This window comes from Megalobrama amblycephala, linkage group LG12 (assembly GCF_018812025.1).
Source record: "Megalobrama amblycephala isolate DHTTF-2021 linkage group LG12, ASM1881202v1, whole genome shotgun sequence".
Taxonomy (NCBI): domain Eukaryota; kingdom Metazoa; phylum Chordata; class Actinopteri; order Cypriniformes; family Xenocyprididae; genus Megalobrama; species Megalobrama amblycephala.
The window spans coordinates 38293138-38305976 of record NC_063055.1 but is presented as its reverse complement, the minus strand read 5'-3'; the positions used below and the strand labels follow the sequence as shown (position 1 = coordinate 38305976).

Here is a 12839-nt window from a genome sequence, read left to right as displayed (position 1 = left end):
AATTTTCAGCATCATTACTCCAGTCTTCAGTGTCACATGATCCTTCAGAAATCATTCTGATATGATGATTTGCTGCTCAAGAAACATTTCTGATTATTGTCAATGTTGAAAACAGTTCATATTTTTGTGGAATCCATGATTGTATTTTACAGGAATCTGTGATTAAACAAAACAGCAGCATTTATTTGAAATAGAAATCTTTTGTAACTTTAAGCATCTTTACATTTTGGTCTTGTTGGTTTTGGTCTAATTCCATGTCTTCACATACCTGTATCCTGAAGAATGAAATACTAGTGCTGACGTGGAGCAGGGGAGTGTGTGTGGTGTGTGTAAATTAGTCTGCGATCACCTGACCTCTGAACCTCCTCTTCTTGATCTCCGGGTTAGATTTACTGTTGCATGCTGGGCAGAAATGCAGGGCATGATGTCTGAGGTAGTGAAACATTCGCTTTTAACGGGGCAGGTACACGCTGAAGGTCATGACTTACTTTTAGGGAGAGAGTTCAAAGCGACTGCAGTAAGTAAAGAAGAGCGGCAGATATACTAGAGACTGATCAGATTCAGAAAAGTACTGTAATGAATGCTGGGAAGAGACTGAATGGAGATGGGTATGTCATGGCAAGTAATTTAGCGCTGTGCTTTATCGCTAAAACATTATTCCACAGTTCATGTGGTCTCCCACTCAAACATATTCTTATTATCTCATTAGTAACATAAATTAAGCTCATAAACTCTGCTTTAATGGTTGTGCACACATAGAAGCGCATGGTATCAGATGATAAGATCAACGTTTCTCAGAAACAGCTTTATTAAAAACTCTCATGTCACCTCTTGTGAGAAGAAGCTTTACTCTAGTGTGTATCATGGCGTGTTCAGCATTAAAAACATCAACAAATATGATTTTGTGTAGCGATTGATCTGTAGTATTCATGCAGGGGACGCTGCTTCAGATAATGTTCTGATCAATCAATGCTGTCGATAAAAATGGGACCTTCTTGATGCAACTGTGAGGTCAGCTGTGAGATCTATAGTTGACTGATGGATTGTGTGTGTGTGTAGTTTCAGTGAGGATGGGATGGAGGTGATGGAGAAGCTGATCTATCTGTTCCGTAAGTTCCATCAGTTGAAGGTCAGCAATGAGGAATATGCCTGCATGAAGGCCATCAACTTCCTCAACCAAGGTAAAACAGCACTCAGATGCATTCATTCGTATTTCTATTATAATTAGTGTTGTTGATTTTATGTGTTGACTGAATTAATTAGTTATGGGGAAAAGAACGTGTTAAAATTATTACTGCATTTAACGCAGCTGCCCCGCCACAAACCTACACAGCTCATCTGACATTTCATACAGTCACACAACACGAAGCAGGGCAACAGCTCCCTGTGTGACGGAGCCTATGGACTGCAGTTAGAATGACCCTAAAATTCAAGATATTAGGTCAAAAATGCCTCTGTATGAGTTTTTGTCTTATATTCATATCATATGATTGTTAAAGTAATATCATGTCACGAATAACGAGCACGAGTGTTTAAATAATTAGTTAATATTGTGTTATATTTTAGACACAGTATTGTCTCTTTCTGCTTAATTTGGCAAAGAAAATATTACCTATGAAGCCATAGCAACAGTGTTTTGTTTCAGAATAAATCCACATTTTGAACAAATCGCATGAATAAATGACTCAGTGACTTAAGCCCTGGGTATACTTCGTTTGTTTACACGTACGCTAGTGTACACACTCAGTTGAATGCACAGCCTTGGAAAGTATACTTCAGTTGACTCGTACATGTACACAGGCGTTCGACGCATGCGCAGTTTTAGCAATCTCTCTCCACGAGTTAAAACCCATGTAAACATCTTTGTATTCTTTCGTGCTAGAGTTGTACAAATGAGGGTACTTTCTAACCTCTTCACACAATCTCTCGTCTATATAGGCCTCCATCGTCGCTGTAGCTTGCATGCGTCTGTTCCGTTTATGCAGTTTTTCTTCGACTACCTTGTGAATTGACGCCCCCAGGACACAGCTGCCACCTTGTGGATAAACTAATTACTGCAAAAACATTAAATGCACATGTGTGACCGGTTACAAAAATCCGGCAGGATGCGCACAGTACGCGTGTACTCTTCTGATGACAAAATTTGCATCACGCGCACGTGCATCAAGTGAACTATACTTTGGGCTTTACTCATTAAGGCATTTACCGCCACCTACTGGCAGCTTTAGTTTCTTATTTAGAGAATCATTTCTTTAAAAAAACATATTTACTTATTAATTAAAAACTCATTAAAAGTATAGTTTAAAAAATTTGAATTCTGTCATCATTTACTCACCCTCATGGCCATTGAAGCTTAAAAGATTTTGTGTAATAAATTCTCTGTTGAATTAAAAAATATATAATTCTTTATAAAGCTGCTTTTTGTAATATCTATTTGATGCTTTTCGCATTTAACACAATAATGACTTTAAATGATCTTTTGGGGGTAATTTCTCGCCATGAGTTACAACCAGGGTTGGGGAGTAACAGAGTAACATGTAAAGGCATTACGTAATCAGGATACAAAAATCCAGTAACAGTAATTACTGGAACGCTTTCAATTCATGGAAATTTTGCTGCTATTTTGTTTTCAAAGAAGAAAATGCAAACAACATGGTTGTACAGTGCAAACTCTGCCTTCCAGCTACGAAAACACTTTCTTTATCAAAGGACTAAAAAAATAATCTGTAATGCCATACTGTAGCCACTAGATGTCTGTATAGCCCTTTACATATATATATATATAATTTCTAAATGAGACATGATTGCTTAGTTTTAAAGGTTTTCATAGATTTTAAAAGTAACCAAAATGCTAAACATTAAAATTAAAGCAGAACAAACATGAATGCAAATGTCTGATCCGAGCTTGTTCAGTTTGGTTATGATCTGATGTCACTTTTATATTATTAAGCTCTAAATAACAACAACGATAATAATATTGCAATAGATAATTTATCAGATTTGTAAAATATTTCTATTGTTGAGACCCATTCAAAAGTGTGGAATGTGTAACATTTAAAAACTTTCAGAAATTGAGAAGAAATAATTAAAATTAAATTTAAAAATGCAATTTATTTACAGTAAAGTTTACCCCTTTCTTTCTTTCTTTCTTTCTTTCTTTGAAAGAAACCTTGAAGTAATCCAAAAGTAATCAGATTACATTACTTTCATATTGTGGTACTTGGATTATGTTACTGAATTCTTAATTTGTAACTGTAACGGAATACATTTTTAAAGTAACCCTCCCAAGTCTGGTTACAACCCATGTAAACATCTTTGTATTCTTTCATGCTAGAGTTGTACAAAAAAATGAAATGCGTATGTGCGGCCTGCACGTACAAAGTACACGCAGTTACAAAAATCTGGTGTTGCACGTACTCTTCTGATGACGAAATTCGCGTCACCCTCGCTTACGCTTAAAAAAGTAAAAATGAAAATTCTGTCATCATTTACTCACCCACATTGCCATTGAAGCTGAAATGTTGATCTATGTTGAATTAAAAATTATCTTATTTCTTTCTAAAGATACTTTTTGTAATGTCTATTTGATGCTTTTTTCATTTAACACAATAATGACTTTAAATTAACCTTTGGGGGTAATTTTTCCAGATAAATTTGTGATTAATTCGATTAATTTTTATCCCTTGACAACCCTAACAATAGACCTTATATAAACGTATTGTGTGCTAATGCTCTTCTGGGATGTGCTGATTATTATGATGTTGCATGAAAATTCATCCAGATCTTCCATTTACTGCATGAGAATCAACAATAATAGAGCCGTAATATCATAATGCCACAAAACAAAAAAGCATTTAGTGTTTTTCAAATGTTTGATTTTCATATATTTTTCCAGCATCGTGATATTTCTTTATATTTGTCTAGATATCCGTGGCCTGACCAATGTGACCCAGCTGGAGCAGTTGAACAAACGTTACTGGTACGTTTGTCAGGATTACACCGAGTACAAGTACCCTCACCAGCCCAAACGCTTTCCCGAGATCATGATGTGTCTGCCAGAGATCCGCTGCATTGCAGGTAAGTCTAGAAGTCCGAGAGATGACGTATTTTTCATTTATATATTCATAAGTTTTGTAAAGGTATCAATTTAGCGGTCACAAACTCAGCTGTTCTCCACTCGTATTTCAGGGAAGTTGGTCAACATCCCTTTGGAGCAGCTCCCCCTGCTGTTTAAGGCAGTATTGCACTCCTGTAAGTCAAGTCTGAGCAGCTACAGGACAGGCTCCTCCCCCTGTGTGACAAAGGGCACCGCCCCTGCCAACTAGCCCCGCCCCCGCCTCCCTCGAAAACACCCTCCCCATCTATTGCACGGGGGTGGGGTGTTATAATTGGGGGTGGGGCTCCCGGTACCCTCCTCCTCCTCCTCTCATGAATGTGATAAGAAACTATTTTATGCATTTTGTTTAGATTAGTGTTGTTTTTTCTCTCTATTTATTACCAGACAGAGCTGAATGTATGTTGATCCACACTGTGCACATGCTCCTTTTCAAATGAAAATGCACAAAAAGCGCAGTGGATTTCACACGCTTCAGTCCAACTGCGCGATATGTGACGTGTAACCACTGATCGGATTAGATCTACTGCTTGGTTTTATTTTATACTTCGGGTGCTGATAGGGACAGATAAGTATGAAAGGACTTGTTTTATTGAAAGACTACCTCAGGAAGAAAACCTCTCGCGTACTCTCTCTCTCTGTTTTGCGACGCTCCGGGCCGCTCAGGAGTTAACGTCGACGCCGTGCCTCGAGTTTGAGGCCGTCTTGTCATTTCTGCGGTCGTCAAACACGCGCTCGGTAGTCACGTAACCTCTTAACACGTGGTTTTATCCTCCTGTGCAAGGCCGCGATGGAGAGCGTGATTGTTTACACAAAAGAGAGGTGTACGCGTAGGTTTCACAATCATAGGCTGAGGACGAAGTGAGGATTTTACTTGACAACAGAATGTGTTGTTAATATTGTTTATGTTGATTTCTTTCTTTCTTTTATTGTTTTGACCAAAGTCTTATGCAAATTTGGAGGGAAGTAAGCCCTGCTCGGCTCACCCTTGTTGAAAATACGAGAGACTTCTGGGGAGAATAGCGGCGTCCAACATCAACACTACAAAAAAACAAAACAAAATGACTTTTTTAATTAGTATTTTTGTCTTAGATCAAGATGCATGTACTTCAGAAGCAAAATGACTGAAAAATGTACTAAAATGAAGTGTGTTTAAGCCTGAACGAAAGAAACAATATCTGTCATTGGGGTCAGAAAAATCAACTTCTTTTTGACCCCATTGGCAGATTTTTTTTCATGAACACACTTAAAGGACAAGTTCACTTCAGAATGAATATTTCCTGATAATTTACTCACCCCCATGTCATCTAAGATGTTCATGTCTTTCATTCTTCAGTCGAAAAGAAATTAAGGTTTTTGAGGAAAACATTCCAGGATTTTTCTCCATATAGTGGACTTCAATGGGCACCAAACGGTTGAAGGTCAAAATTACAGTTTCAGTGCAGCTTCAAAGAGCTTTAAACGATACCAGACGAGGAATAAGAGTCTTATCTAGAGAAACCATCAGTACGCTTTGTAAACACGGATCTGGATCGGTGTCACGTGACCGTTCCAACGCGATTACGTAATGCGTGGTACAGTACAAGACAAGCATTTGTGTTTAAAAAGTATATAATTTTTCATTTTTTTAGAAAATGACCAATGGTTTCTCTAGATAAGACTCTTATTCCTCATCTTGGATCATGTAGAGCTCTTTGAAGCTGCACTGAAACTCACATTTGGACCTTCAACAGTTTGGTGCCCATTGAAGTCCACTATATGGAGAAAAAACCTGGAATGTTTTCCTCAAAAATTTATTTTCGACTGAAGAAAGAAAGACGTGAACATCTTAGATGACATGGGGGTGAGTAAATTATCAGGAAATTTTCATTCTGAAGTCAACTAATCCTTTAATTTTGATATATATTTTCACAGAAGCAAGACTTAATTTGTCATCTTGCTTGTGTTTTGATTTAAGAATGTTTGCACTGGAAAACAAGACAAAAATACTAATTAGGAAACTCATTTTTTTACAGTTGAAACGGCACACGGTTTGCACTCTGAAATATGGAAATTTCCCATTCCGCGCTCAGTCGGTTCCTTCATTAAGTCCCTTCAACTATTAATCAGCTGAAATTTAGCATTGGAGAGATTTAGTCACCGTTTTTCAACCAAATGGTCTCAAATGATTAGGATTAGCATCAGATTTGTTCTCAAATGTATCCGCCAAACTACAATAAAAGGCATTTGTTTTGAATTCAGACGTGGAGAAAAATGGATTTCCTCAGTCTAGTTCAGGCCTGGTCTGCTGCTGCTTCCTTCCCTCACATTTTAAACAGGGTAAAGTTACTGTTTTTTTCTAACTCACGCGCATCTCTCTCAGATACCGCAGTGCTGATGTGCCTGACGGTTTAGTAGTTTGTAGTATTCCGGACATTGTAGGTCCTTTTAGAAGTTTTCTTTTTCTTTTTATGAGTTCGGGGAGGGGGGAGTGTTGTTTTGATGGGTATTATGTTTCGGTTTTGAATATCAGATGCAATGAGTTTTACTGTAAACACGATTCAAGGAAGAAAAAAAAAAAACCATGACTGAGATGCTAGCTAGTCCGCCTATGACATGCCTTTTTATCACACCGAGGCTTTTATCAGTGGACGCGCTCGCCGCAGCTCTCATCATTTCAGACATTCCAAACACGTTCGATATGCGTCGAGTAATGTTTACATATTTGCACCAGACAATGACAAAGGGGCCCAAACCAAAGACGCACGTTCAGCCCGGTAACGGCCCGTCTCATGTGCAGCTAAACCTGCGGACGCCACACGCAGAACAACTGTTACCGCCCCGTCCGCTTTGCGTGTCCTTAATCCTAAACGTTTCATTCGTCGTGTCATCCATCCATCCCACGTTGTGTCCCTTCATGTCGTAGACACCGTGAATGTTTTGCTTTAGAGTGTGAGCTAGCTAAATGTCAGACTAAACTCCTGATACGGGGGAAGTGTTTGTTACAGGTAAAAACTCCAAAACACACAGACACAGACGCATTCGCAAGCCATTGGGCACGTCAGAATAGAGAGGAATGTGTCTCTTTAAATGCTAAATTCATCGTTTGAAATATGAACCTGCAGTGTTTTGATCGGCCTGTAAAAACCTCGGGAACATCTCTGTCATTTGAATCTCATGGCAGACCTTTAAAAGAGCCACACTCCCCATTTAGGTCTTATTGTTTCTTTCGTATTTTACAAAGCGTCCTCGTTTGTTTCTTTTTATACATTTTTCATTTGAAACTACCTCTTTTGTGTGTCATCATGTAGCGTGCTTTCATTCAGGCGAAGTATTAATCGTTATTTATTGGTTTCGAAGCACCAGTTTCTTTGTCCGTTCTGGAAACTTCAGAGATTGAGATAAGAGCGTAGTTTCCATCGCCTTGAAATAATCGTTCATTTCTGTAGTAAATTGTGTGATATGGCCTGATTATAGACATCAGATGCTGCTTCATCACTCTTCAATGAAGACTGTTTCTCAGTGCAATTATAACATGTGAAATGAACAGTATTATATTCCTAGTTGTAAACACTGTTTGTGAATTGTTTTCATGAAGAATGTATTTTTATTTTTTTTTGTCTGTACGATATTATTATTAGTTCTCAACTGTTTACAAGTTTGTTGTCAGTCCATCGTAATCATGTTGATGCTTTGACACTTTTCAGCCAATCAGATTTCTTTCACTTGATTGTTACGGGTATCCTGATTGGTTCTTGAAAGACTATCAAAGTGCTGTCATAGCCAGAGAGCTTATTTCAATCTTCCAACGGTTCTCTTTGGAATTATTCTCGATCCGGTGGGAATCTTAATAGAAGAAACACTGGTGAATGTTGGGGCTTGAGCAAACCATACAGGGCCAGACGAGAGGTTTTATGAGGACATGGGTGATGATCTCAGGGAACGGACACGCTCCTGAAAACACCGAATCGACACTCGCACGTGCTAGATGAAGTTTGTCCGTGTGTTTTTGGGAGTGATGTCTGAGGTGCTTTTCCTAACCCATGTCACAAACCTCTTCTTCTGCTCCTCTGACTTTTACTACCTGTGAAGAATGTGACCCATATGTGTTATAAAAGCATGTTTAGAATGTTTTAGGACTTGAAACCAAATAAATGTGAATCTTATGCAACTGTGAAACCACGTCTTGTCATATTTTGTTTTACAGCATGAACCATTGAGAACTAAAACGTCCATGTTTGTGAGAAGTGTTTGATGAACTAGTATCTAACTATAGTAAAAAAAGAAGCTCATTTTAATTCAAACACATCAAACTGGTTGTCACTTTGGCCTGTATCAGAGGTCTTGTTCTTTTCAATTGGAATCTAATAACTGAATTTTACAGTGACTTTATCTGTTGAACTAATATTGAAGTCATTATGGTCAAAAATAATAGGTTTAAGGTTCTTTGTTTGTCTCATTATATGATGTAATGTTTTTTCTTAGTTCCTCATCACAGTGCAACAACACCAGAACCACAATTATGGACATGCACACAAAATAGAAAATTAATATAGAATATACACTGTAAAATCTAATTAGTTAGACAAATGCCAACTAAAAAAGATCTGTAGAGAGTACTTGATAATTTACTTTAGATTTACTCATATACCATTGTTGTAACCATTGAAGTCTGTGTGTGACTCAAGCATGGTCAATTGCAGGATATTTCACAAATTTAGAGGGATTATATCAACCCAATTAAAAGTTTCACAAGGTGTTTATGATTTAAATGATCATTATTTGACATGAATTTAAAAGAATGATTTCTTTTAAATCCCTTCCTTTGAAACCAAATAACTGTGATTTCTTGTTGCATCGCTGCATCAATAGGAAGAGAATTAGAATAATATAAATGAAGTTCAAATTGCCCAAACAAAAGGGAACACTGATCACCATAATGGTGAAACACTCAAATGTTTCAGTTGTACTGACAATTCAACATTCAAGATGACTTTGGGAAATGAGTGAATGCAACTAGAGAAAGATAACTGCAGAAGTGGATGAAATGAGTCTGTTAAGAATTGCCCTGCTTTTTTTCTCTTGACAAAATGGCACTCAAACCAATCAATTAATCTTAACCTGGATTTTCTGAGTAAACAAGGCATAGTATGTGAATAGTACAGATTACTACATTTTTTTTAAGATAAGATATTAAGTAAAGTTAAATAAAAGTGTTAGTTAGAACAACTGTTGGATTTTACAGTGTAGTAGCGGACTGTACAATATACTATACCAGTAAATAATAAATTAAATTAATAACAAATTTGAATTGATAATAGGTTCAACCCTGTTACCACGTGATTTTCCACCCTTACAAAAAGTGACATTCTTTAACACTCTTTAACTAATCCTAACCCAAAATATTATTTATTTAATAATAATTTAATTAATAATTTGGTCCTTTTATATGGCAGGATGGGACGAAAAGTAAATAAACTCATTCTATTTCAACTATTCAACCCTGTTACCAAGTCACTGTAAGAAGAATGATCAAACAAATATTATTTTCCTTACATATATATGTTGTTTTATTATAATAAACCAACATTTTTCCCAAAAAAACTTAATTTAGGCATAATTTTCGACCATGTTAGGGGTGTGCGATATTGATCGTTTACGATAATATTGTAATTGTTGTTTTAACGATGTGCCAGCTGACATTATTGAGTATGTCACTCACTTTGCAAAACAACAAAAAACACATCTTGAGAGTCCAAAAGCATTATATAAAGCATACTTTTTTTTTAACGAACGTTCAGACAGTTCGTGATTTTGGACGCTTGCTTCATTTCCGAATGAATTAGCCGTTTTGAATGAATCATTTGAATGAATGAATGAACCACCCACTGGGTTTTAGTGTCATACTTATTTATTTATCCATAACATGCCTAAACCAGCACAAAAACACACTCAGCTAAATATAAAACAAAACAAACAAACAAACAAAAAATCCTTAAAAACCATGAGATGTATATTTTTTTGTCAATATCGCACACCCCTAATCTTGCATTGCTTTTATAATTAATTTCTTTAATTTTATACATTTATAAATTTACAATTTTGATCAAATTATTCATTTTGATGACATTTTGATGCTTAAATAATGTTTATTGCTAGAAAATAAAATCACATAAATGAGGGTTTTATATGCGTTTAGATTTAATAACAAGTTTGCAAAACTTGCAGACCTCATATGACATGAAAATAACACACAAGAGCTCATAATATATTTAGTTTAATTTCTTATTTATACAGACATTTTCTGAAGGTCAAACACCTGAGTGTTTTTTTTTTTTTGTTTTTAAGAAAAAAAGATTTTAGAGTTTTAGGCCATATTTTGTACACTATTCGTGTACCGTGCCCACTATAAAACCAATCACATATTTTTCATAAAAGACGTAAATCTTCTGTATTTTTCTAATCTCCTCCCTTCAGGTTGAACTGATATCATTTTGACCTGTCCTTACAAGTCAGCAAATTCTGTTCCTCACTAATAGAGATGAGCTTGACCTCATCCAGTCACCAGCTTCCCCGGTTTGCTTGTGCCAAAGACACAAGTTTCATCACTTAAACACAAACAGACACCCGATGGCACCTCCACGAAGGGATCTCATCAATCCAGCCCAAACTAAACTCCAAATGTGTTGCGCAGAGAGTCCATCATTGCAGAATGAACAATATTTATGCACTGATAGTGCTGCCTCACTGAACTCAGGCTCGTCCAGGTCGTGTAAACACACATTTGACAGAGAGAGACGACTAACGTGGGCCTCACTGCCTGACTCGGCTGATTTTTAAAGTTGCAAATTGCATAAAGTTGCATAAAGTTGATATTCTAGATCAGGGTTTGCCACACTGGGGTTTGTGGGGGAACTGCAGAGGGTTTGTGATTTAAAGAAAAGCTAATAATTAATTAAATCATAAAAAAGTTAAATAAATAAATAAAACACACAAAATAAAACATTAACTAAAACTATGAAATATTTTATTTGTGTTACCTGCATGTCATGTGACAATTAACCAACATCAGAGAACCGAGAACATGCTTTTTATCTTTTATAATTATATTATATTATATTATATTATATTATATTATATTATATTATATTATATTATATTATATTATATTATATTATATTATATTATATTATATTATATTATATTATATTATATTATATTATATTATATTATATTATAAACTAGTAAACATAAGGTTTTATGTTCAGCGGGGGATAGTTTGTGCTTTGTGTGTGTGTACATACAGGATTTCTGAGATTCACCCAGGTTCACCCACTGGCCACTGCGTGTGGGTTTTCAGCTCTGAAGGATAGTTTTTGTTGGAATTGTACAGTGCAATAAGATTTTATTAGTTAATTTCGGAGAAACTTTCAACAAAACTGAATTGTTTTCCCCCAAGAAGCAATAACTGTCTGCCAGGTCTAATATGCAGAGAGCAGGTGTTTGAACTCCTTTCACAACAATGATTTTTATGTGAAGGAATTGGGATGTTTTTGCTGGTGTTACAATATATTCAGTTCCTGAAATATTCGGTTTGACTGGGTGGTGCTTTCATGAATATTCATGATATACCACTATTGTGGACGTGAGACAACGTGAACGCGCAAACAAGTGGAACTGAAAATATCAGTGTACGCTCCTCTAATCGCAACTGTATAATGGATTATTTCGAAAGGGTAATAAAAGTTTAAACCAGGGTCGTAACCACTATCCCTTCCAATAATTAGAAATGGCCAAATTGTCCCCCCCAATATTTGAAATTTTTGCACTGCTCTGCTGTACTCCATTACACAGCGCTCTGTATTTTGTTAGGATGACAAAAAGGTTTAAAGGGTACATATCATGAAAATCTGACTTGAAATGCTATAATCTGGTCCCCGGTGCATCTACCAACCCAGAAAACATGAAAAAGGACAACCCAGTAACTTTGTTTTGGCAAGTCTTTCTCTGCAAGCATGTGAAAAAATGAGCCGCTCAGATTTCACTCCCCTTGTGATGAAGGAAGGGGATCTTATTATAATATTACCACCCCTTAATCTGCACGTTTCCACCCACGGCGCTGCCATTTTGTTTTCACAAGTGAAAGCGGTGTACCAGTACCAGCTGTCTACTTCTTGAATCTGAAGAAGACTGTAATTTTTTTTTTGTTGTTGTTGAGCGCTTGCGACATACTGACATGGATATGATGACTGACTTAAAGACAGACTTTTTTTTGGACCCTTTTGACTGACATGACTTAAGAATTGGACTAAGAAGAAATACAGACATTTTTTACATGGACAAATGCACACACACACACACACACACACACATATAAGTATATTTGTATGTTGTACAATTTAAATGTATTTATTGTTGTTGTTAATTGATGATGATTATTATTTTTTTGTCTGTAATAATCATGAGGCCGGAATGTAAGAGCGTTAATTCTTTGTTATTTTTCATTGGTTATTCAGTCACGTGAGCACAGGTGATCACTTCCGTTTTCTTTATTATTTCCTTTGTCGGATTGATTGTTAGTTTGGAAGGGGCGAGTAGCGGGAGCCAACTTTCTGTTAACCGTATTTGTGCTTGTCTAGTCATGTTTTCATGTGCTTAAATAAAACCAAAAACAAGTTAAATCATCGTCTTCCTTTGATGTCAAGATGACCATGTGCGATCGAGTCACGGGCCCACTACATAGCTT

The 12839-nt window shown here is 36.4% G+C and overlaps 1 protein-coding gene across 2 annotated transcripts in view; it reads left to right on the top strand.

The window, feature by feature from the left end:
- Window positions 1–5352, top strand: part of nr6a1a (nuclear receptor subfamily 6, group A, member 1a) — a 152767-nt gene extending 147415 nt beyond the window's left edge. For both annotated transcript variants that reach the window (XM_048211057.1, XM_048211058.1), the window contains 3 exons: window positions 1060–1181; window positions 3925–4077; window positions 4189–5352. In XM_048211057.1, coding sequence (XP_048067014.1) covers window positions 1060–1181; window positions 3925–4077; window positions 4189–4325 — 412 coding nt within the window. In that variant the 3' untranslated portion in view covers window positions 4326–5352. The remainder of the gene's footprint in view (window positions 1–1059; window positions 1182–3924; window positions 4078–4188) is intronic.
- The last annotated feature ends 7487 nt before the right edge of the window (window positions 5353–12839 follow it).